The 26,878-nt window shown below is 44.8% G+C and overlaps 1 protein-coding gene across 2 annotated transcripts in view; it reads left to right on the top strand.

Annotated features, from left to right (window-relative positions):
- The first annotated feature begins 16,521 nt into the window (after positions 1–16,521).
- Positions 16,522–26,878, top strand: part of SVOPL (SVOP like) — a 43,429-nt gene continuing 33,072 nt past the window's right edge. For both annotated transcript variants that reach the window (XM_072150538.1, XM_072150537.1), the window contains exons 1-6: positions 16,522–16,642; positions 23,881–23,972; positions 24,059–24,157; positions 25,020–25,091; positions 25,224–25,348; positions 25,729–25,792. In XM_072150538.1, the coding sequence (XP_072006639.1) occupies positions 16,564–16,642; positions 23,881–23,972; positions 24,059–24,157; positions 25,020–25,091; positions 25,224–25,348; positions 25,729–25,792 (531 nt within the window). In that variant the 5' untranslated portion in view covers positions 16,522–16,563. The remainder of the gene's footprint in view (positions 16,643–23,880; positions 23,973–24,058; positions 24,158–25,019; positions 25,092–25,223; positions 25,349–25,728; positions 25,793–26,878) is intronic.

The following is a 26,878-nucleotide window of genomic DNA, read 5'->3' as shown; positions in this document are numbered from 1 at the left end:
AGTGATCTCCCCCTAGTGGTGGTGTATAATGTGTATGTAGTGATCTCCCCCTAGTGGTGGTGTATAATGTGTATGTAGTGATCTCCTCCTAGTGGTGGTGTATAATGTGTATGTAGTGATCTCCTCCTAGTGGTGGTGTATAATGTGTATGTAGTGATCTCCCCCTAGTGGTGATGTATAATCTGTATGTAGTGAGCTCCCCCTAGTGGTGGTGTATAATGTGTATGTAGTGATCTCCCTCTAGTAGTGGTGTATAATCTGTATGTAGTGATCTCCCCCTAGTGGTGGTGTATAATCTGTATGTAGTGATCTCCTCCTAGTGGTGATGTATAATGTGTATGTAGTGAGCTCCCCCTAGTGGTGGTGTATAATGTGTATGTAGTGATCTCCTCCTAGTGGTGGTGTATAATGTGTATGTAGTGATCTCCCCCTAGTGGTGGTGTATAATCTGTATATAGTGATCTCCTCCTAGTGGTGATGTATAATCTGTATGTAGTGATCTCCCCCTAGTGGTGGTGTATAATCTGTATGTAGTGATCTCCTCCTAGTGGTGATGTATAATGTGTATGTAGTGATCTCCTCCTAGTGGTGGTGTATAATGTGTATGTAGTGATCTCCTCCTAGTGGTGGTGTATAATGTGTATGTAGTGATCTCCTCCTAGTGGTGGTGTATAATCTGTATGTAGTGATCTCCCCCTAGTGGTGGTGTATAATCTGTATGTAGTGATCTCCCCCTAGTGGTGGTGTATAATGTGTATGTAGTGATCTTCTCCTAGTGGTGGTGTATAATGTGTATGTAGTGATCTCCTCCTAGTGGTGGTGTATAATGTGTATGTAGTGATCTCCTCCTAGTGGTGGTGTATAATCTGTATGTAGTGATCTCCCCCTAGTGGTGGTGTATAATGTGTATGTAGTGAGCTCCTCCTAGTGGTGGTGTATAATCTGTATGTAGTGATCTCCTCCTAGTGGTGGTGTATAATGTGTATGTAGTGATCTCCCCCTAGTGGTGGTGTATAATCTGTATGTAGTGATCTCCCCCTAGTGGTGGTGTATAATGTGTATGTAGTGATCTCCTCCTAGTGGTGGTGTATAATGTGTATGTAGTGATCTCCTCCTAGTGGTGGTGTATAATGTGTATGTAGTGATCTCCTCCTAGTGGTGGTGTATAATGTGTATGTAGTGATCTTCTCCTAGTGGTGGTGTATAATGTGTATGTAGTGATCTCCTCCTAGTGGTGGTGTATAATGTGTATGTAGTGAGCTCCCCCTAGTGGTGGTGTATAATGTGTATATAGTGATCTCCCCCTAGTGGTGGTGTATAATGTATATGTAGTGATCTCCCCCTAGTGGTGGTGTATAATGTGTATGTAGTGATCTCCCCCTAGTGGTGGTGTATAATGTGTATGTAGTGATCTCCTCCTAGTGGTGGTGTATAATGTGTATGTAGTGATCTCCTCCTAGTGGTTGTGTATAATGTGTATGTAGTGAGCTCCCCCTAGTGGTGGTGTATAATCTGTATGTAGTGATCTCCTCCTAGTGGTGGTGTATAATGTGTATGTAGTGATCTCCTCCTAGTGGTGGTGTATAATGTGTATGTAGTGAGCTCCCCCTAGTGGTGGTGTATAATCTGTATGTAGTGATCTCCTCCTAGTGGTGGTGTATAATGTGTATGTAGTGATCTCCCCCTAGTGGTGGTGTATAATCTGTATGTATTGATCTCCCCCTAGTGGTGGTGTATAATCTGTATGTAGTGATCTCCCCCTAGTGGTGGTGTATAATCTGTATGTAGTGAGCTCCTCCTAGTGGTGGTGTATAATGTGTATGTAGTGAGCTCCCCCTAGTGGTGGTGTATAATCTGTATGTATTGATCTCCCCCTAGTGGTGGTGTATAATCTGTATGTAGTGATCTCCCCCTAGTGGTGGTGTATAATGTGTATGTAGTGATCTCCTCCTAGTGGTGGTGTATAATGTGTATGTAGTGATCTCCTCATAGTGGTGGTGTATAATGTGTTTGTAGTGATCTCCTCCTAGTGGTGGTGTATAATGTGTATGTAGTGAGCTCCTCCTAGTGGTGGTGTATAATCTGTATGTAGTGATCTCCTCCTAGTGGTGATGTATAATCTGTATGTAGTGATCTCCCCCTAGTGGTGGTGTATAATCTGTATGTAGTGATCTCCTCCTAGTGGTGGTGTATAATGTGTATGTAGTGATCTCCCCCTAGTGGTGGTGTATAATGTGTATGTAGTGATCTCCCCCTAGTGGTGGTGTATAATGTGTATGTAGTGATCTCCTCCTAGTGGTGGTGTATAATCTGTATGTAGTGAGCTCCCCCTAGTGGTGGTGTATAATGTGTATATAGTGATCTCCCCCTAGTGGTGGTGTATAATGTGTATGTAGTGATCTCCCCCTAGTGGTGATGTATAATCTGTATGTAGTGATCTCCTCCTAGTGGTGGTGTATAATGTGTATGTAGTGATCTCCTCCTAGTGGTGGTGTATAATGTGTATGTAGTGATCTCCCCCTAGTGGTGATGTATAATCTGTATGTAGTGATCTCCCCCTAGTGGTGATGTATAATCTGTATGTAGTGATCTCCCCCTAGTGGTGGTGTATAATGTGTATGTAGTGATCTCCCCCTAGTGGTGGTGTATAATGTGTATGTAGTGATCTCCCCCTAGTGGTGGTGTATAATGTGTATGTAGTGATCTCCCCCTAGTGGTGGTGTATAATGTGTATGTAGTGATCTCCTCCTAGTGGTGGTGTATAATGTGTATGTAGTGATCTCCTCCTAGTGGTGGTGTATAATGTGTATGTAGTGATCTCCCCCTAGTGGTGATGTATAATCTGTATGTAGTGAGCTCCCCCTAGTGGTGGTGTATAATGTGTATGTAGTGATCTCCCTCTAGTAGTGGTGTATAATCTGTATGTAGTGATCTCCCCCTAGTGGTGGTGTATAATCTGTATGTAGTGATCTCCCCCTAGTGGTGGTGTATAATGTGTATGTAGTGATCTCCTCCTAGTGGTGGTGTATAATGTGTATGTAGTGATCTCCTCCTAGTGGTGGTGTATAATGTGTATGTAGTGATCTCCCCCTAGTGGTGGTGTATAATCTGTATATAGTGATCTCCTCCTAGTGGTGATGTATAATCTGTATGTAGTGATCTCCCCCTAGTGGTGGTGTATAATCTGTATGTAGTGATCTCCTCCTAGTGGTGATGTATAATGTGTATGTAGTGATCTCCTCCTAGTGGTGGTGTATAATGTGTATGTAGTGATCTCCTCCTAGTGGTGGTGTATAATGTGTATGTAGTGATCTCCTCCTAGTGGTGGTGTATAATCTGTATGTAGTGATCTCCCCCTAGTGGTGGTGTATAATCTGTATGTAGTGATCTCCCCCTAGTGGTGGTGTATAATGTGTATGTAGTGATCTTCTCCTAGTGGTGGTGTATAATGTGTATGTAGTGATCTCCTCCTAGTGGTGGTGTATAATGTGTATGTAGTGATCTCCTCCTAGTGGTGGTGTATAATCTGTATGTAGTGATCTCCCCCTAGTGGTGGTGTATAATGTGTATGTAGTGAGCTCCTCCTAGTGGTGGTGTATAATCTGTATGTAGTGATCTCCTCCTAGTGGTGGTGTATAATGTGTATGTAGTGATCTCCCCCTAGTGGTGGTGTATAATCTGTATGTAGTGATCTCCCCCTAGTGGTGGTGTATAATGTGTATGTAGTGATCTCCTCCTAGTGGTGGTGTATAATGTGTATGTAGTGATCTCCTCCTAGTGGTGGTGTATAATGTGTATGTAGTGATCTCCTCCTAGTGGTGGTGTATAATGTGTATGTAGTGATCTCCTCCTAGTGGTGGTGTATAATGTGTATGTAGTGATCTCCCCCTAGTGGTGGTGTATAATCTGTATGTATTGATCTCCCCCTAGTGGTGGTGTATAATCTGTATGTAGTGATCTCCCCCTAGTAGTGGTGTATAATCTGTATGTAGTGAGCTCCTCCTAGTGGTGGTGTATAATGTGTATGTAGTGAGCTCCCCCTAGTGGTGGTGTATAATCTGTATGTATTGATCTCCCCCTAGTGGTGGTGTATAATCTGTATGTAGTGATCTCCCCCTAGTGGTGGTGTATAATGTGTATGTAGTGATCTCCTCCTAGTGGTGGTGTATAATGTGTATGTAGTGATCTCCTCATAGTGGTGGTGTATAATGTGTTTGTAGTGATCTCCTCCTAGTGGTGGTGTATAATGTGTATGTAGTGAGCTCCTCCTAGTGGTGGTGTATAATCTGTATGTAGTGATCTCCTCCTAGTGGTGATGTATAATCTGTATGTAGTGATCTCCCCCTAGTGGTGGTGTATAATCTGTATGTAGTGATCTCCTCCTAGTGGTGGTGTATAATGTGTATGTAGTGATCTCCCCCTAGTGGTGGTGTATAATGTGTATGTAGTGATCTCCCCCTAGTGGTGGTGTATAATGTGTATGTAGTGATCTCCTCCTAGTGGTGGTGTATAATCTGTATGTAGTGAGCTCCCCCTAGTGGTGGTGTATAATGTGTATATAGTGATCTCCCCCTAGTGGTGGTGTATAATGTGTATGTAGTGATCTCCCCCTAGTGGTGATGTATAATCTGTATGTAGTGATCTCCTCCTAGTGGTGGTGTATAATGTGTATGTAGTGATCTCCTCCTAGTGGTGGTGTATAATGTGTATGTAGTGATCTCCCCCTAGTGGTGATGTATAATCTGTATGTAGTGATCTCCCCCTAGTGGTGGTGTATAATGTGTATGTAGTGAGCTCCTCCTAGTGGTGGTGTATAATGTGTATGTAGTGATCTCCCCCCTAGTGGTGGTGTATAATGTGTATGTAGTGATCTCCCCCTAGTGGTGGTGTATAATGTGTATGTAGTGATGTCCTCCTAGTGGTGGTGTATAATGTGTATGTAGTGACTTCCCCCTAGTGGTGGTGTATAATCTGTATGTAGTGATCTCCTCCTAGTGGTGGTGTATAATCTGTATGTAGTGATCTCCCCCTAGTGGTGTATAATGTGTATGCAGTGATCTCCCCCTAGTGGTGGTGGATAATCTGTATGTAGTGAGCTCCTCCTAGTGGTGGTGTATAATCTGTATGTAGTGAGCTCCCCCTAGTGGTGGTGTATAATCTGTATGTAGTGAGCTCCCCCAAGTGGTGGTGTATAATCTGTATGTAGTGAGCTCCCCCTAGTGGTGGTGTATAATGTGTATGTAGTGATCTCCCCCTAGTGGTGGTGTATAATGTGTATGTAGTGATCTCCCCCTAGTGGTGGTGTATAATCTGTATGTAGTGATCTCCCCCTAGTGGTGGTGTATAATCTGTATGTAGTGATCTCCCCCTAGTGGTGGTGTATAATCTGTATGTAGTGATCTCCCCCTAGTGGTGGTGTATAATCTGTATGTAGTGATCTCCCCCTAGTGGTGGTGTATAATCTGTATGTAGTGATCTCCCCCTAGTGGTGGTGTATAATCTGTATGTAGTGACTTCCCCCTAGTGGTGGTGTATAATCTGTATGTAGTGATCTCATCCTAGTGGTGGTGTATAATCTGTATGTAGTGATCTCCCCCTAGTGGTGGTGTATAATCTGTATGTAGTGATCTCCTCCTAGTGGTGGTGTATAATGTGTATGAAGTGATCTCCCCCTAGTGGTGGTGTATAATCTGTATGTAGTGATCTCCTCCTAGTGGTGGTGTATAATCTGTATGTAGTGATCTCCTCCTAGTGGTGTATAATCTGTATGTAGTGATCTCCCCCTAGTGGTGGTGTATAATCTGTATGTAGTGATCACCCCCTAGTGGTGGTGTATAATCTGTATGTAGTGATCTCCTCCTAGTGGTGGTGTATAATCTGTATGTAGTGATCTCCTCCTAGTGGTGTATAATCTGTATGTAGTGATCTCCCCCTAGTGGTGGTGTATAATCTGTATGTAGTGATCTTCCCCTAGTGGTGGTGTATAATGTGTATGTAGTGATCTCCCCCTAGTGGTGGTGTATAATGTGTATGTAGTGATCTCCCCCTAGTGGTGGTGTATAATCTGTATGTAGTGATCTCCCCCTAGTGGTGGTGTATAATGTGTATGTAGTGATCTCCCCCTAGTGGTGGTGTATAATGTGTATGTAGTGATATCCTCCTAGTGGTGGTGTATAATCTGTATGTAGTGATCTCCTCCTAGTGGTGGTGTATAATGTGTATGTAGTGACTTCCCCCTAGTGGTGGTGTATAATGTGTATGTAGTGATCTCCTCCTAGTGGTGATGTATAATCTGTATGTAGTGAGCTCCCCCTAGTGGTGGTGTATAATCTGTATGTAGGGATCGCCCCCTAGTGGTGGTGTATAATCTGTATGTAGTGATCTTCCCTTAGTGTGGGTATGTAATGTGTATGTAGTGATCTCCCCGTAGTGGTGGTGTATAATCTGTATTTAGTGATCTCCCCCTAGTGGTGGTGTATAATCTGTAAGTAGTGATCTCCCCCTAGTGGTGGTGTATAATGTGTATGTAGTGATCTCCTCCTAGTGGTGGTGTATAATGTGTATGTAGTGATCTCTCCCTAGTGGTGGTGTATAATCTGTATGTAGTGATCTCCTCCTAGTGGTGGTGTATAATCTGTATGTAGTGATCTCCTCCTAGTGGTGGTGTATAATCTGTATGTAGTGATCTCCCCCTAGTGGTGGTGTATAATCTGTATGTAGTGATCTCCCCCTAGTGGTGGTGTATAATGTGTATGTAGTGAGCTCCCCCTAGTGGTGGTGTATAATGTGTATGTAGTGATCTCCTCCTAGTGGTGGTGTATAATTTGTATGTAGTGATCTCCCCCTAGTGGTGGTGTATAATATGTATGTAGTGAGCTCCCCCTAGTGGTGGTGTATAATATGTATGTGGTGAGCTCCCCCTAGTGGTGGTGTATAATGTGTATGTAGTGATCTCCTCCTAGTGGTGGTGTATAATGTGTATGTAGTGATTTCCCCTTAGTGGTGGTGTATAATGTGTATGTAGTGATCTCCCCCTAGTGGTGATGTATAATGTGTATGTAGTGATGTCCCCCTAGTGGTGATGTATAATGTGTATGTAGTGAGCTCCTCCTAGTGGTGGTGTATAATGTGTATGTAGTGATCTCCTCCTAGTGGTGGTGTATAATGTGTATGTAGTGATCTCCCCCTAGTGGTGATGTATAATCTGTATGTAGTGATCTCCCCCTAGTGGTGGTGTATAATCTGTATGTAGTGATCTCCCCCTAGTGGTGGTGTATAATGTGTATGTAGTGATCTCCCCCTAGTGGTGGTGTATAATCTGTATGTAGTGATCTCCCCCTAGTGGTGGTGTATAATCTGTATGTAGTGATCTCCCCCTAGTGGTGGTGTATAATGTGTATGTAGTGATCTCCCCCTAGTGGTGGTGTATAATGTGTATGTAGTGAGCTCCCCCTAGTGCTGGTGTATAATGTGTATGTAGTGATCTCCCCCTAGTGGTGGTGTATAATGTGTATGTAGTGATCTCCCCCTAGTGGTGGTGTATAATGTGTATGTAGTGATCTCCCCTAGTGGTGGTGTATGTGTATGTAGTGATCTCTCCCTAGTGGTGGTGTATAATGTGTATGTAGTGATCTCCCCTAGTGGTGGTGTATAATGTGTATGTAGTGATCTCCCCCTAGTGGTGGTGTATAATGTGTATGTAGTGATCTCCTCCTAGTGGTGGTGTATAATGTGTATGTAGTGATCTCCCCTAGTGGTGGTGTATAATGTGTATGTAGTGATCTTCTCCTAGTGGTGGTGTATAATGTGTATGTAGTGATCTCCCCCTAGTGGTGGTGTATAATCTGTATGTAGTGATCTCCCCCTAGTGGTGGTGTATAATGTGTATGTAGTGAGCTCCCCCTAGTGGTGGTGTATAATGTGTATGTAGTGATCTCCTCGTGGTGGTGTATAATGTGTATGTAGTGATCTCCTCCTAGTGGTGGTGTATTTTGTGTATGTAGTGAGCTCCCCCTAGTGGTGGTGTATAATGTGTATGTAGTGATCTCCTCCTAGTGGTGGTGTATAATGTGTATGTAGTGATCTCCTCCTAGTGGTGGTGTATAATGTGTATGTAGTGAGCTCCCCCTAGTGGTGGTGTATAATGTGTATGTAGTGATCTCCCCCTAGTGGTGGTGTATAATGTGTATGTAGTGATCTCCTCCTAGTGGTGGTGTATAATCTGTATGTAGTGATCTCCTCCTAGTGGTGGTGTATAATGTGTATGTAGTGATCTCCTCCTAGTGGTGGTGTATAATGTGTATGTAGTGATCTCCCCCTAGTGGTGGTGTATAATGTGTATGTAGTGATCTCCTCCTAGTGGTGGTGTATAATCTGTATGTAGTGATCTCCCCCTAGTGGTGGTGTATAATGTGTATGTAGTGATCTCCCCCTAGTGGTGGTGTATAATGTGTATGTAGTGATCTCCCCCTAGTGGTGGTGTATAATCTGTATGTAGTGATCTCCTCCTAGTGGTGGTGTATAATGTGTATGTAGTGATCTCCTCCTAGTGGTGGTGTATAATGTGTATGTAGTGATCTCCCCCTAGTGGTGGTGTATAATGTGTATGTAGTGATCTCCTCCTAGTGGTGGTGTATAATGTGTATGTAGTGATCTCCTAGTGGTGATGTATAATGTGTATGTAGTGATCTCCTCCTAGTGGTGGTGTATAATGTGTATGTAGTGATCTCCTCCTAGTGGTGGTGTATAATGTGTATGTAGTGATCTCCTCCTAGTGGTGGTGTATAATGTGTATGTAGTGATCTCCTAGTGGTGGTGTATAATGTGTATGTAGTGATCTCTCCCTAGTGGTGGTGTATAATGTGTATGTAGTGATCTCCTCCTAGTGGTGGTGTATAATGTGTATGTAGTGATCTCCTCCTAGTGGTGGTGTATAATCTGTATGTAGTGATCTCCCCCTAGTGGTGGTGTATAATATGTATGTAGTGATCTCCTCCTAGTGGTGGTGTATAATGTGTATGTAGTGATCTCCCCCTAGTGGTGGTGTATAATCTGTATGTAGTGATCTCCCCCTAGTGGTGATGTATAATGTGTATGTAGTGATCTCCCCCTAGTGGTGGTGTATAATGTGTATGTAGTGATCTCCCCCTAGTGGTGGTGTATAATCTGTATGTAGTGATCTCCTCCTAGTGGTGGTGTATAATCTGTATGTAGTGATCTCCCCCTAGTGGTGGTGTATAATGTGTATGTAGTGATCTCCCCCTAGTGGTGATGTATAATGTGTATGTAGTGAGCTCCTCCTAGTGGTGGTGTATAATGTGTATGTAGTGATCTCCTCCTAGTGGTGGTGTATAATCTGTATGTAGTGATCTCCTCCTAGTGGTGGTGTATAATGTGTATGTAGTGATCTCCTAGTGGTGATGTATAATGTGTATGTAGTGATCTCCTAGTGGTGGTGTATAATGTGTATGTAGTGATCTCCTAGTGGTGGTGTATAATGTGTATGTAGTGATCTCCTAGTGGTGATGTATAATGTGTATGTAGTGATCTCCTAGTGGTGGTGTATAATGTGTATGTAGTGATCTCCTCCTAGTGGTGGTGTATAATGTGTATGTAGTGATCTCCTCCTAGTGGTGGTGTATAATGTGTATGTAGTGAGCTCCCCCTAGTGGTGGTGTATAATATGTATGTAGTGATCTCCTCCTAGTGGTGGTGTATAATGTGTATGTAGTGATCTCCCCCTAGTGGTGGTGTATAATCTGTATGTAGTGATCTCCCCCTAGTGGTGATGTATAATGTGTATGTAGTGATCTCCCCCTAGTGGTGGTGTATAATGTGTATGTAGTGATCTCCCCCTAGTGGTGGTGTATAATCTGTATGTAGTGATCTCCTCCTAGTGGTGGTGTATAATCTGTATGTAGTGATCTCCCCCTAGTGGTGGTGTATAATGTGTATGTAGTGATCTCCCCCTAGTGGTGATGTATAATGTGTATGTAGTGAGCTCCTCCTAGTGGTGGTGTATAATGTGTATGTAGTGATCTCCTCCTAGTGGTGGTGTATAATCTGTATGTAGTGATCTCCTCCTAGTGGTGGTGTATAATGTGTATGTAGTGATCTCCTCCTAGTGGTGGTGTATAATCTGTATGTAGTGATCTCCTCCTAGTGGTGGTGTATAATCTGTATGTAGTGATCGCCCCCTAGTGGTGGTGTATAATGTGTATGTAGTGATCTCCTCCTAGTGGTGGTGTATAATCTGTATGTAGTGATCGCCCCCTAGTGGTGGTGTATAATTTGTATGTAGTGATCTCCTCCTAGTGGTGGTGTATAATGTGTATGTAGTGATCTCCTCCTAGTGGTGGTGTATAATGTGTATGTAGTGATCTCCCCCTAGTGGTGGTGTATAATCTCTATGTAGTGATCTCCTCCTAGTGGTGGTGTATAATGTGTATGTAGTGATCTCCTCCTAGTGGTGGTGTATAATCTGTATGTAGTGATCTCCCCCTAGTGGTGGTGTATAATGTGTATGTAGTGATCTCCTCCTAGTGGTGGTGTATAATGTGTATGTAGTGATCTCCTCCTAGTGGTGATGTATAATGTGTATGTAGTGATCTCCTCCTAGTGGTGGTGTATAATGTGTATGTAGTGATCTCCCCCTAGTGGTGGTGTATAATGTGTATGTAGTGATCTCCCCCTAGTGGTGGTGTATAATGTGTATGTAGTGATCTCCTCCTAGTGGTGGTGTATAATCTGTATGTAGTGATCTCCCCCTAGTGGTGGTGTATAATCTGTATGTAGTGATCTCCTCCTAGTGGTGATGTATAATCTGTATGTAGTGATCTCCCCCTAGTGGTGGTGTATAATCTGTATGTAGTGATCTCCCCCTAGTGGTGGTGTATAATGTGTATGTAGTGATCTCCCCCTAGTGGTGGTGTATAATGTGTATGTAGTGATCTCCTCCTAGTGGTGGTGTATAATGTGTATGTAGTGATCTCCCCCTAGTGGTGGTGTATAATGTGTATGTAGTGATCTCCCCCTAGTGGTGGTGTATAATGTGTATGTAGTGATCTCCCCCTAGTGGTGGTGTATAATGTGTATGTAGTGATCTCCCCCTAGTGGTGGTGTATAATGTGTATGTAGTGATCTCCTCCTAGTGGTGGTGTATAATGTGTATGTAGTGATCTCCCCCTAGTGGTGGTGTATAATGTGTATGTAGTGATCTCCCCCTAGTGGTGGTGTATAATGTGTATGTAGTGATCTCCTCCTAGTGGTGGTGTATAATGTGTATGTAGTGATCTCCTCCTAGTGGTGGTGTATAATGTGTATGTAGTGATCTCCCCCTAGTGGTGGTGTATAATCTGTATGTAGTGATCTCCCCCTAGTGGTGGTGTATAATGTGTATGTAGTGATCTCTCCCTAGTGGTGGTGTATAATGTGTATGTAGTGATCTCCTCCTAGTGGTGGTGTATAATGTGTATGTAGTGAGCTCCCCCTAGTGGTGGTGTATAATGTGTATGTAGTGATCTCCTCCTAGTGGTGGTGTATAATGTGTATGTAGTGAGCTCCCCCTAGTGGTGGTGTATAATGTGTATGTAGTGATCTCCCCCTAGTGGTGGTGTATAATGTGTATGTAGTGAGCTCCCCCTAGTGGTGGTGTATAATGTGTATGTAGTGATCTCCCCCTAGTGGTGGTGTATAATGTGTATGTAGTGATCTCCCCCTAGTGGTGGTGTACAATGTGTATGTAGTGATCTCCCCCTAGTGGTGGTGTATATTCTGTATGTACCTCGGTGGCAGGTAACCAGAAAGTTGTCTGATTTTAGGAATTAATGGAAATCTAAGCGATCACATTGTTCCTGCAGATGTGTTGGATACATGTTCAGTTACATGATTCCTTTAAGATGTTCATGTCCCTAGGGGGATGTGGCTTTATCTGGGGATGTGGCTTTATCTGGGGGTGTGGCTTTATCTGGGGGTGTGGCTTTTGTGCAGGTTTATCCCCATTGTGTAATTATCTTTATTGGCAGAGGTGACAAGGACCGGAGAAATCACAGGTAAGAGACTTCTCCCATCATATCACATTGTAGAAAGCGGAATTAGTAACATAAATTATATCCAGATGGGAGGGGCTTGCATACATGTTATATTATATGACTAATGAGACCACACCCACTAAACATGAAGGGAGCGACATTATCTCCAATTATAGGGAAAAATCAACGCCAGACCAAAATATATCCTGTCCTTATGATAGGGGGCAGTATTATAGTAGTTATATTCCTGTACATAGGGGCAGTATTATAGTAGTTATATTCCTGTACATAGGGGGCAGTATTATAGTAGTTATATTCCTGTACATAGGGGGCAGTATTATAGTAGTTATATTCCTGTACATAGGGGGCAGTATTATAGTAGTTATATTCCTGTACATAGGGGGCAGTATTATAGTAGTTATATTCCTGTACATAGGGGGCAGTATTATAGTAGTTATATTCTTGTACATAGGGGGCAGTATTATAGTAGTTATATTCCTGTACATAGGGGGCAGTATTATAGTAGTTATATTCTTGTACATAGGGGGCAGTATTATAGTAGTTATATTTCTGTACATAGGGGGCAGTATTATAGTAGTTATATTCCTGTACATAGGGGGCAGTATTATAGTAGTTATATTCCTGTACATAGGGGGCAGTATTATAGTAGTTATATTCTTGTACATAGGGGGCAGTATTATAGTAGTTATATTTCTGTACATAGGGGGCAGTATTATAGTAGTTATATTCCTGTACATAGGGGGCAGTATTATAGTAGTTATATTCCTGTACATAGGGGGCAGTATTATAGTAGTTATATTCTTGTACATAGGGAGCAGTATTATAGTAGTTATATTCCTGTACATAGGGGGCAGTATTATAGTAGTTATATTCCTGTACATAGGGAGCAGTATTATAGTAGTTATATTCCTGTACATAGGGGGCAGTATTATAGTAGTTATATTCTTGTACATAGGGAGCAGTATTATAGTAGTTATATTCCTGTACATAGGGGGCAGTATTATAGTAGTTATATTCCTGTACATAGGGGGCAGTATTATAGTAGTTATATTCCTGTACATAGGGGGCAGTATTATAGTAGTTATATTCCTGTACATAGGGGGCAGTATTATAGTAGTTATATTCCTGTACATAGGGGGCAGTATTATAGTAGTTATATTCCTGTACATAGGGGGCAGTATTATAGTAGTTATATTCCTGTACATAGGGGGCAGTATTATAGTAGTTATATTCCTGTACATAGGGGGCAGTATTATAGTAGTTATATTCTTGTACATAGGGGGCAGTATTATAGTAGTTATATTCCTGTACATAGGAGGCAGTTTTATAGTAGTTATATCCCTGTACATAGGGGGCAGTATTATAGTAGTTATATTCTTGTACATAGGGGGCAGTATTATAGTAGTTATATTCCTGTACATAGGGGGCAGTATTATAGTAGTTATATTCCTGTACATAGGGGGCAGTATTATAGTAGTTATATTCTTGTACATAGGAGGCAGTATTATAGTAGTTATATTCTTGTACATAGGGGGCAGTATTATAGTAGTTATATTCCTGTACATAGGAGGCAGTTTTATAGTAGTTATATTCTTGTACATAGGGGGCAGTATTATAGTAGTTATATTCCTGTACATAGGGGGCAGTATTATAGTAGTTATATTCCTGTACATAGGGGGCAGTATTATAGTAGTTATATTCTTGTACATAGGGGGCAGTATTATAGTAGTTATATTCCTGTACATAGGGGGCAGTATTATAGTAGTTATATTCTTGTACATAGGGGGCAGTATTATAGTAGTTATATTCCTGTACATAGGGGGCAGTATTATAGTAGTTATATTCCTGTACATAGGAGGCAGTTTTATAGTAGTTATATTCCTGTACATGGGGGGCAGTATTATAGTAGTTATATTCTTGTACATGGGGGGCAGAATTATAGTAATTATATTCCTGTACATAGGAGGCAGTATTATAGTAGTTATATTCCTGTACATAGGGGGCAGTATTATAGTAGTTATATTCCTGTACATAGGAGGCAGTATTATAGTAGTTATATTCTTGTACATAGGGGGCAGTATTATAGTAGTTATATTCTTGTACATAGGGGGCAGTATTATAGTAGTTATATTCTTGTACATAGGGGGCAGTATTATAGTAGTTATATTCCTGTACATAGGGGGCAGTATTATAGTAGTTATATTCTTGTACATAGGGGGCAGTATTATAGTAGTTATATTCTTGTACATAGGGGGCAGTATTATAGTAGTTATATTCTTGTACATAGGGGGCAGTATTATAGTAGTTATATTCCTGTACATAGGGGGCAGTATTATAGTAGTTATATTCCTGTACATAGGGGGCAGTATTATAGTAGTTATATTCCTGTATATAGGGGGCAGTATTATAGTAGTTATATTCCTGTACATAGGAGGCAGTATTATAGTAGTTATATTCCTGTACATAGGGGGCAGTATTATAGTAGTTATATCCCTGTACATAGGGGGCAGTATTATAGTAGTTATATTCCTGTACATAGGAGGCAGTATTATAGTAGTTATATTCTTGTACATAGGGGGCAGTATTATAGTAGTTATATTCCTGTACATAGGGGGCAGTATTATAGTAGTTATATTCCTGTACATAGGGGGCAGTATTATAGTAGTTATATTCTTGTACATAGGGGCAGTATTATAGTAGTTATATTCCTGTACATAGGGGGCAGTATTATAGTAGTTATATTCCTGTACATAGGGGGCAGTATTATAGTAGTTATATTCCTGTACATAGGGGGCAGTATTATAGTAGTTATATTCTTGTACATAGGGGACAGTATTATAGTAGTTATATTCTTGTACATAGGAGGCAGTATTATAGTAGTTATATTCCTGTACATAGGAGGCAGTATTATAGTAGTTATATTCCTGTACATAGGGGGCAGTATTATAGTAGTTATATTCTTGTACATAGGGGACAGTATTATAGTAGTTATATTCTTGTACATAGGAGGCAGTATTATAGTAGTTATATTCCTGTACATAGGGGGCAGTATTATAGTAGTTATATTCTTGTACATAGGGGGCAGTATTATAGTAGTTATAATCTTGTACATAGGGGGCAGTGTTATAGTAGTTATATTCCTGTACATAGGGGGCAGTATTATAGTAGTTATATTCCTGTACATAGGAGGCAGTATTACAGTAGTTATATTCTTGTACATAGGAGGCAGTAGTATAGTAGTTATATTCTTGTACATAGGGGGCAGTATTATAGTAGTTATATTCCTGTACATAGGGGGCAGTATTATAGTAGTTATATCCCTGTACATAGGGGGCAGTATTATAGTAGTTATATCCCTGTACATAGGGGGCAGTATTATAGTAGTTATATTCCTGTACATAGGGGGCAGTATTATAGTAGTTATATTCTTGTACATAGGGGGCAGTATTATAGTAGTTATATTCTTGTACATAGGGGCAGTATTATAGTAGTTATATTCTTGTACATAGGGGGCAGTATTATAGTAGTTATATTCCTGTACATAGGGGGCAGTATTATAGTAGTTATATTCCTGTACATAGGGGACAGTATTATAGTAGTTATATTCTTGTACATAGGAGGCAGTATTATAGTAGTTATATTCCTGTACATAGGGGGCAGTATTATAGTAGTTATATTCTTGTACATAGGGGGCAGTATTATAGCAGTTATATTCTTGTACATAGGGGGCAGTATTATAGTAGTTATATTCCTGTACATAGGGGGCAGTATTATAGTAGTTATATTCCTGTACATAGGGGGCAGTATTATAGTAGTTATATTCTTGTACATAGGGGACAGTATTATAGTAGTTATATTCCTGTACATAGGGAGCAGTATTATAGTAGTTATATTCCTGTACATAGGGGGCAGTATTATAGTAGTTATATTCCTGTACATAGGGGGCAGTATTATAGTAGTTATATCCCTGTACATAGGGGGCAGTATTATAGTAGTTATATTCCTGTACATAGGGGGCAGTATTATAGTAGTTATATTCTTGTACATAGGGCGCAGTATTATGTAGGATGTATAACTGTTGTTTTCTGCCTCGTATCGTTATGTATGATATGAGGATTATTTATAATTAATATTTATGTGTTCAGTAATATTTTGCTGTACATTCTTAGCGCTGTGATTTTCCTCGCTATCTCCTGCGGTTTGTTATTAGCTGTAAGTGGTTAATGTGGAGCTGTTGTTGATTTTCTTTTGAGACGTTGGTTCACACAATGGGCACCTTCTGGCCGCTCTGTAATATTATAATATAATAAGCAGTTATTACGCTCCTCCTCCCCTGCGCTGATGTGTATAGAATATAATAATGGCGCTGTCGATCAGGAACCTGCGGAGAGATTATAGATCTGATGGGGCGGAGTATGAGGCTTTGTTGCTGTGTGTTATAGAGAATATTACACCTCATTTGTTATACTCTAGTCACATCCAAAGCTGCCTCTGACCCGTCACATGACACAACATGGAGCCACAACTGACAAAATATGTGAACACCGTGAAGATGGAGGAGATGCCCCCAGACGCTCCAGAAACATCTAAGGGTAAGTGCGGTGACCATTTATACAGACGCAGGACATTCATGGACCAAACCAGTGAAATTGATGACAAAAATGTAGATTTGACACAAAATGACTTCCAGAGGTGCAGGGAGGCCCCCAGAATGTTCCGTAATGTCCTTCTCAGGAGGTCCGTACTAAATATACTGCTATTTCCAGGGAATTGTCGCCATCTACTGGCTGGAAATCGCATGTTTGTATTGTGACCAATCAGATGTAATCTTTGATTCATCGGTTAAAAAGCTGCTGATTGGATAATGTCACAAGGGAAGGGAAGTTACTAAAACCCCCTGGCGGATGGAAAGTTCAAGTTCATTCTAAGATGGAATAAGAAGCACATGTGTCTGAGACTGCTGCCCAAACACACAGCCTTCAACCAAGGCCTGCAGGTGTCTGAGCCCCACCAGAGCCTTCAACTGAGACCAGCAGTTGTCTGAGCCCTACCAGAGCCTTCACCTAAGTCCTGCAGGTCTCTGAGCCCAGACAAGAGCCTACAACTAAGGCATGCAGGACTCTGAGCCCAGACAAGAGCCTACAACTAAGGCCTGCAGGACTCTGAGCCCAGACAAGAGCCTACAACTAAGGCCTGCAAGTCTCTGAGCCTTACCAGAGCCCACAACTTAGGCCTGCAGGATTCTGAGCCCTACCAGAGCCTACAACTAAGGCCTGCAGGACTCTGAGCCCTACCAGAGCCTACAACTAAAACCTGCAGGACTCTGAGCCTTACTGGAGCCTATAACTTAGGCCTGCAGGACTCTGAGCCCTAACAGATCCTACAACTAAGGCCTGCAGGTCTCTGAGCCCAGACAAGAGCCTACAACTAAGGCCTGCAGGACTCTGAGCCCAGACAAGAGCCTACAACTAAGGCCTGCAAGTCTCTGAGCCCTACCAGAGCCTATAACTTAGGCCTGCAGGACTCTGAGCCCTACCAGAGCCTACAACTAAAACCTGCAGGACTCTGAGCCCAGACAAGAGCCTACAACTAAGGCCTGCAAGTCTCTGAGCCCTACCAGAGTCTACAACTAAGGCCTGCAGGACTCTGAGCCTTACCGGAGCCTATAACTTAGGCCTGCAGGACTCTGAGCCTTACCAGAGCCTACAACTAAGGCCTGCAGGTCTCCGAGCCATACCAAAGCCTACAACATAGGCCTGCAGTATTCTGAGCCCTACCAGAGCCTAAAATTAGGCCTGCTGGACTGTGAGCCCTACTAGAGCTTACAACTAAGGCCTACAGGACTCTGAGCCCTACCAGAGCCTATAACTAAGACCTGCATGATTCTGAGCCCTACCAGAGCCTACAACTAAGGCCTGCAGGACTCTGAGCCCTACCAGAGCCTACAACTAAGGCCTGCAGGATCCTGAGCCCTACAAGAGCCTACAACGAAGGCCAGCAGGTGTCTGAGCCCTACCAGAGCCTTCAACTAAAGTCTGTAGGTGTCTGAGCTCTACCAGAGCCTATAACTAAGGCTTACAAGTCTCTGAGCCCTACCAGAGCCTACAACTAAGACCTGCATGATTCTGAGCCCTACCAGAGCCTATAACTAAGGCCTGCAGGACTCTGAGCCCTACCAGAGCCTACAACTAAGGCCTGCCGGATTCTGAGCCCTACAAGAGCCTACAACTAAGGCCAGCAGGTGTCTGAGCCCTACCAGAGCCTTCAACTAAAGTCTGTAGGTGTCTGAGCTCTACCAGAGCCTATAACTAAGGCTTACAAGTCTCTGAGCCCTACCAGAGTCTACAACTAAGGCCTGCAGGACTCTGAGCCTTACTGGAGCCTATAACTTTGGCCTGCAGGACTCTGAGCCCTACCAGAGCCTACAACTAAGGCCTGCAGGTCTCCGAGCCATACCAAAGCCTACAACATAGGCCTGCAGTATTCTGAGCCCTACCAGAGCCTACAAATAAGGCCTGCTGGACTGTGAGCCCTACTAGAGCTTACAACTAAGGCCTACAGGACTCTGAGCCCTACCAGAGCCTATAACTAAGACCTGCATGATTCTGAGCCCTATAAGAGCCTACAACTAAGGCCAGCAGGTGTCTGAGCCCTACCAGAGCCTTCAACTAAAGTCTGTAGGTGTCTGAGCTCTACCAGAGCCTATAACTAAGGCTTACAAGTCTCTGAGCCCTACCAGAGCCTACAACTAAGGCCTGCAGGTCTCTGAGCCCTACCGGAGCCTACAATTAAGGCCTGCGGGTCTCTGAGCCCTACCGGAGCCTACAATTAAGGCCTGCAGGTCTCTTAGCCCTACCAGAGCCTACCACTAAGGCCTGCAGGTTTCTGAGCCCTACCAGAGCCTACAACAAAGGCCTGGAGGTCTCTGAGCCCTACCGGAGCCTACAATTAAGGCCTGCAGGTCTCTTAGCCCTACCAGAGCCTACCACTAAGGCCTGCAGGTTTCTGAGCCCTACCAGAGCCTACAACAATGGCCTGCTGGACTGTGAGTCCTACTAGAGCTTACAACTAAAGCCTGCAGGTCTCTGAGCCAAGACAAGAGCCTACAACTAAGGCCTAGAAGTCTCTGAGCACAGACAAGAGCCTACAACTAAGGACTGCAGGATTCAGAGCTCTACCAGGGCCTACAACTAAGGTCTACAGGATTCTGAGCCCTACCAGAGCCTACAACGAAGGCCTGCAGGACTCTGAGCCCTACCAGAGCCTAAACTATGGCCTGCTGGACTGTGAGCCCTAGTAGAGCTTACAACTAAGGCCTACAGGATTCTGAGCCCTACCAGAGCCTACAACTAAGGCCTGCTGGACTGTGAGCCCTACTAGAGATTACAATCAAGGCCTGCAGGACTCTGAGCCCTACCAGAGCCTACAACCAAGGCCTGCAGGATTCTGAGCCATACCAGAGCCTACAACTAAGGCCTACAGGACTCTGAGCCCTACCAGAGCCTATAACTAAGACCTGCATGATTCTGAGCCCTATAAGAGCCTACAACTAAGGCCAGCAGGTGTCTGAGCCCTACCAGAGCCTTCAACTAAAGTCTGTAGGTGTCTGAGCTCTACCAGAGCCTATAACTAAGGCTTACAAGTCTCTGAGCCCTACCAGAGCCTACAACTAAGGCCTGCAGGTCTCTGAGCCCTACCGGAGCCTACAATTAAGGCCTGCAGGTCTCTTAGCCCTACCAGAGCCTACCACTAAGGCCTGCAGGTTTCTGAGCCCTACCAGAGCCTACAACAAAGGCCTGGAGGTCTCTGAGCCCTACCGGAGCCTACAATTAAGGCCTGCAGGTCTCTTAGCCCTACCAGAGCCTACCACTAAGGCCTGCAGGTTTCTGAGCCCTACCAGAGCCTACAACAATGGCCTGCTGGACTGTGAGTCCTACTAGAGCTTACAACTAAAGCCTGCAGGTCTCTGAGCCAAGACAAGAGCCTACAACTAAGGCCTAGAAGTCTCTGAGCGCAGACAAGAGCCTACAACTAAGGACTGCAGGATTCAGAGCTCTACCAGGGCCTACAACTAAGGTCTACAGGATTCTGAGCCCTACCAGAGCCTACAACGAAGGCCTGCAGGACTCTGAGCCCTACCAGAGCCTAAACTATGGCCTGCTGGACTGTGAGCCCTAGTAGAGCTTACAACTAAGGCCTACAGGATTCTGAGCCCTACCAGAGCCTACAACTAAGGCCTGCTGGACTGTGAGCCCTACTAGGGATTACAATCAAGGCCTGCAGGACTCTGAGCCCTACCAGAGCCTACAACCAAGGCCTGCAGGATTCTGAGCCATACCAGAGCCTACAACTAAGGCCTTCAGGTCTCTGAGCCCTACCAGAGCCTACAACTAAAGCCTGCAGGACTATGAGCCCTACCAGAGCCTACAACTAAGGCCTGCAGGACTCTGAGCCCTCCCAGAGCCTACAACTAAGGCCTGCAGATTGCTGAGCCCTACCAGAGCCTACAACTAAGGACTGCAGAACTCTGAGCCCTACCAGAGCCCACAACTAAGGCCGACAGAACTCTGAGCCCTATTAGAGCCTACAACTAAGGGCTGCAGGACTCTGAGCATTACCAGAGCATATAGCATAGGCCTGCAGGACTCAGAGCCTTACCAGAGTCCACAACTTAGGCCTGCAGGATTCTGAGCCCTACCAGAGCCTACAACTAAAGCCTGCAGGTCTCTGAGCCCTACCAGAGCCCAGAACTAAGGCCTGCAGAACTCTGAGCCCTAACAGAGCCTACAACTAAGGCCTGCAGGTCTCTGAGCCCTACCTAAGCCTACGACATAGGCCTACAGGATTCTGAGCCCTACCAGAGCCTACAACTAAGGCCTGCTGGACTGTGAGCCCTACTAGAGATTACAATCAAGGCCTGCAGGACTCTGAGCCCTACTAGAGCCTACAACCAAGGCCTGCAGGATTCTGAGCCATACCAGAGCCTACAACTAAGGCCTTCGGGTCTCTGAGCCCTACCAGAGCCTACAACTAAAGCCTGCAGGACTATGAGCCCTACCAGAGCCTACAACTAAGGCCTGCAGGACTCTGAGCCCTACCAGAGCCTACAACTAAGGCCGGTAGAACTATAAGCCCTACCAGAGCCTACAACTAAGGACTGCAGATTGCTGAGCCCTACCAGAGCCTACAACTAAGGACTGCAGAACTCTGAACCTTACAAGAGCCTACAACTAAGGCCTGCAGGACTCTGAGCCCTACAGGAGCCTACATTTAAGGGCTGCAGAACTCTGAGCCCTACCAGAGCCTACAACTAAGGCCTGCAGGATTCTGAGCCCTACCTAAGCCTACGACATAGGCCTACAGGATTCTGAGCCCTACCAGAGCCTACAACTAAGGCCTGCTGGACTGTGAGCCCTACTAGAGATTACAATCAAGGCCTGCAGGACTCTGAGCCCTACTAGAGCCTACAACCAAGGCCTGCAGGATTCTGAGCCATACCAGAGCCTACAACTAAGGCCTTCGGGTCTCTGAGCCATACCAGAGCCTACAACTAAGGCCTGCAGGACTCTGAGCCCTACCAGAGCCTACAACTAAGGCCGGTAGAACTATAAGCCCTACCAGAGCCTACAACTAAGGACTGCAGATTGCTGAGCCCTACCAGAGCCTACAATTAAGGACTGCAGAACTCTGAACCTTACAAGAGCCTACAACTAAGGCCTGCTGCACTGTGAGCCCTACTAGAGCTTACAACTAAGGCCTGCAGGACTCTGAGCCCTACAGGAGCCTACATTTAAGGGCTGCAGAACTCTGAGCCCGACCAGAGCCTACAACTAAGGCCTGCAGGATTCTGAGCCCTACCAGGGCCCACAACTAAGGATGGCAGAACTCTGAGCCTTACAAGAGCCTACAACTTAGGCCCGCAGGATTCTGAGCCCTATCAGAGCCTTCAACTAAGGCTTGCAGGTCTCTGAGCCCTATCAGAGCCTTCAACTAAGGCCTGCAGGACTCTGAGCCATACCAGAGCCTACAACTAAGGCATGCTGCACTCTGAGCCCTACTAGAGCTTACAACTAAAGCCTGCAGGAGTTTGAGCCCTAAAGGAGCCTACAATTAAGGGCTGCAGGACTCTGAGCCCTACTAGAGCCTACAACTAAGGCCTGCAGGATTCTGAGCCCTACCAGAGCCTACTGCTAAGGCCTTCAGGTCTCTGAGCCCTACCAGAGCCTATAACTAAGGGCTGCAGGTCTCTGAGCCCTCCCAGAGCCTACAACTAAGGGCTGCAGGTCTCTGAGCCCTACCAGGGCCTACAGCTAAGGCCTTCAGGTCTCTAAGCCCTAACAAAGCCTACAACTAAGGCCTGCAGGACTCTGAGCCCTACCAGGGCCTACAACTAAAACCTGAAGGGCTCTGAGCCTTACCAGAGCCTACAACTTAGGCCTGTAGGACTTTGAACCCTACCAGAGCCTACAACTAAGGCCTGAAGGATTCTGAGCCCTACCAGAGCCTACAACTTAGGTCTGCAGGACTTTGAGCCCTACCAGAGCCTTCAACTAAGGCCTGCAGGATTCTGAGCCCTACCAGAGCATACAACGAAGGCCTGCAGGACTCTGCGCCCTACCAGAGCCTACAACTAAGGCATGCTGCACTGTGAGCCCTACTAGAGCTTACAACTAAAGCCTGCAGGAGTTTGAGCCCTAAAGGAGCCTACAATTAAGGGCTGCAGGACTCTGAGCCCTACTAGAGCCTACAACTAAGGCCTGCAGGATTCTGAGCCCTACCAGAGCCTACAGCTAAGGCCTTCAGGTCTCTGAGCCCTCCCAGAGCCTACAACTATGGCCTGCAGGATTCTGAGCCCTTACAGATCCTATAACCAAGGCCTGCAGGTCTCTGAGCCCTACAAGAGTCTACAACTAAGGCCTGCAGAACTCTGAACCCTACAAGAGCCTACAACTAAGGCCTGAAGGACTCTGAGCCCTACCAGAGCCCAGAACTAAGGCCTGCAGAACTCTGAGCCCTACCAGAGCCTAGTACTAAGGCCTGCAGGTCTCTGAGCCGTACCAGAGCCTACAACTAAGGCCTGAAGGATTCTGAACCCTACCAGAGCCTACAACTAAGGCCTGAAGGATTCTGAGCCCTACCAGAGCCTACAACTAAGGCCTGAAGGACTCTGAGCCCTACTAGAGCTTACAACTAAGGCCTGCAGGACTGTGAGCCCTACTCGAGCCTACAACTAAGGCCTGCAGGACTCTGAGCCCTACCAGAGCCTACAACTAAGGCCGGTAGAACTCTGAGCCCTATTAGAGCCTACAACTAAGGCTGACAGGTGTCTGAGCCCTACCAGAGCCTACAACTATGGCCTGCAGGATTCTTAACCCTTACAGAGCCTACAACCAAGGCCTGCAGGTCTCTGAGCCCTACCAGAGCCTACAACTAAGGCCTGCAGGTCTCTGAGCCCTACCAGAGCCTACAACTAAGGCCTGCAGGATTCTGAACCCTTGCAGAGCCTACAACCAAGGCCTGCAGGTCTTTGAGCCCTACCAGAGCCTACAACCAAGGCATGCAGGTCTCTGAGCCCTACCAGAGCCTACAACTAAGGCCTGCAGGACTCTGAACCCTACTAGAATCTACAACTAAGGCCTGCAGGTCTCTGAGCCCTACCAGACCCAATTTACCATCACCAGGGATCCCTACACATACATCGGGGTTGCCCCAGTGAGAAATATTCTATACCTGCAGCCTCTTCCTCGTTTCTTGCAAGTCATATAAGATGGCTGTCAGCCTTCTTCTCCTCCTTACTGATTTTTTTCATAAAATCCAAAAATCTTTTTAGGCCCAAAGACTTTTTCCGTGGAGGACGCGGTGGAGACAATCGGATTTGGTCGTTTCCATATTATGTTATTTCTGATTATGGGGAGCACCGGGGTGAGTAAGATGGTGAGAGACTGCGACCACCGAGACAGCGCCGGCTCCATGGGGTCATTAGCAATCTCCCATCATTCCTCCTCCAGATCGCCGAAGCCATGGAGATAATGCTCCTCGCCGTCATCTCATCCTCCATCCGCTGTGAGTGGCACCTACAGAGCTGGCAGGTGGCGCTGGTCACTATGGTGAGTAATGTCATGTAGAATAGTGAGTGCAGCTCTGGAGTATAATACAGGATGTAACTCAGGATCAGTACAGGATAAGTAATGTCATGTATGTACAGTGACTGCACCAGCAGCAGAATAGTGAGTGCAGCTCTGGGGTATAATACAGGATGTAACTCAGGATCAGTACAGGATAAGTAATGTCATGTATGTACACAGTGACTGCACCAGCAGCAGAATAGTGAGTGCAGCTCTGGAGTATAATACAGGATGTAACTCAGGATCAGTACAGGATAAGTAATGTCATGTATGTACACAGTGACTGCACCAGCAGCAGAATAGTGAGTGCAGCTCTGGAGTATAATACAGGATGTAACTCAGGATCAGTACAGGATAAGTAATGCCATGTATGTACAGTGACTGCACCAGCAGCAGAATAGTGAGTGCAGCTCTGGGGTATAATACAGGATGTAACTCAGGATCAGTACAGGATAAGTAATGTCATGTATGTACACAGTGACTGCACCAGCAGCAGAATAGTGACTGCAGCTCTGGGGTATAATACAGGATGTAACTCAGGATCAGTACAGGATAAGTAATGTCATGTATGTACACAGTGACTGCACCAGCAGCAGAATAGTGAGTGCAGCTCTGGGGTATAATACAGGATGTAACTCAGGATCAGTACAGGATAAGTAATGTCATGTATGTACACAGTGACTGCACCAGCAGCAGAATAGTGACTGCAGCTCTGGGGTATAATACAGGATGTAACTCAGGATCAGTACAGGATAAGTAATGTCATGTATGTACACAGTGACTGCACCAGCAGCAGAATAGTGAGTGCAGCTCTGGAGATGATCTTGTGCTCCGTGTTTTGCAGATGGTTTTCTTCGGATACATGATTTTCAGTATAGTTCTTGGACTCCTCGCAGACAGATACGGTCGTCTGAAGGTTGGTGATGATGGATTGTGTCCTCCTATAGGAGACCAGTGATGGCTCCTCCTACTCTCGGGTGGGACCCTGTAGTTCTCCAGTAACTGTTTATATAGTTGGATTGTGATATATTGAGGTCTCTCCTTCCAGATCCTGACCCTGTCCTTCCTGTGGGGGGCGTACTTCTCCCTTCTTACCTCCTTCGCTCCCACTTACGCCTGGTTCGTCTTCCTGCGGTGTATGGTGGGATGTGGCGTCTCCGGTCACTCACAGGGGTAAGTAATGGGAAGGACCTATGGGACTAGAGACTCTTAAAGGGGAAGTCTTCTCTTCTGTGACTCCTCAACTGGAAGAGACAGAAGGGACAACTCTATTACCCCTGACTATGTGGACAAGCTCCTCCCCTAGATTTTTTTCTAGAGCACCCCTCCTCCGTGACTATGAGGATAAGCTCCTCCCCTAGACTATTTTCTAGAGCACCCGCCTCTATGACTAAAGGAGAACACCATGACTCCTCCAAAGTGGTTTTAGCTTCTATCTACACACTGTAGCAAAACTTTTGACTTTCCAGCTCCGCATTAGGAATGAAGCATCATGGGAGGTAATAATCAGTTTAATAATCAAGGATTAGTTATAGAAATTTTTGGTTTTTCAGTCTCATCATCAAAACTGAATTTTTGCCAAAGAATTTCCGCGGTTACATGCTCCCACTGTCACAGGTAAGAGACGCCGCAGCATCTACCAGCAGGAATACAAGAGGTTAATATTATAGGGTGACCACCCCAATATTCAATGCATCTTGTAAGGGTTCCCAATATTTAGCTGTGATCTGTTCTTACTGGAATCTCAGACACAAGGACCCAGAGCAGAGCTCATAATTACAGACTCTGGTCTCTGGAAGGTTCCGGGTGAGCAGCCGGTGGAGCAGCCGATAGTAGAGGCGATAGAGCAGCAGGTACAGCAGCCGATAGTAGAGTCGATAGAGCAGCAGGCACAGCAGCCGATAGAGCAGTCAAATTTTTGTTTATGCTGCTTTTGTTTTGAAGATATTAAAGAAATTCGAAAGGTCAAAAGTCAGTCAGCACTTCCCCTATCCCCTCACATAAACTGAATCAAACAAAAGTGGTGTCAAACGTTTATGCTGGTTTGTGCACCAAAAATTTTCGTCTGTGCTGCTATCATTTTTAAGCTATTGATCATTTTCTCCAGAGGTCAGCAGTGTTTTCCTTCCAATGTGTTTGCTAGCTCCCCCTGGTGATCAAACCAGAGAAGTGTCACCGTAACTTGTGTAAACACCTAAACATACCTTCAAAATGATAGCAGCACAAATTAAATTTATTTGCTGCACACACCAACACAAACGTTTGACTCACGGTTTTTTTATTTGGTTAATATGAGGGGGGGGGGGGCTGCCTGAATTTTTGACCTTTACAATTTCGTTAAGATCTTTAAAACAAAAACAGCACAAACAAAAATGTGAGTAGCACAAAAAACGTAACACAATTGATTGGCACCAGTTTTGTTTGATTTGGATAATGTGGGGGTGGGGGTGGGGTTGCTTGACCTCTGATGACCTTTGGAAACTTTTATTAATATCTTAAAAACAATAGTGGCACAAACTAAAATTTCTGCAGCAGACATAGCACAAACGTTTGACACCAATTTTGTTAGATTTCAACAAGGGGGGAGCTACTACATCTCTCCAGGGGCAATACATAACACTGGCTGCAGAGGGCACAGAGAACAGCAGTGTGAGGTCTGATTACACATCTCTCCAGGGACAATACATAACACTGGCTGCAGAG

This window comes from Engystomops pustulosus, chromosome 4, assembly GCF_040894005.1.
Source record: "Engystomops pustulosus chromosome 4, aEngPut4.maternal, whole genome shotgun sequence".
Classification (NCBI taxonomy): Eukaryota; Metazoa; Chordata; class Amphibia; order Anura; family Leptodactylidae; genus Engystomops; species Engystomops pustulosus.
The sequence above is the reverse complement of the archived record's forward strand: the minus strand, read 5'-3'. Positions and strand labels throughout refer to the sequence as shown.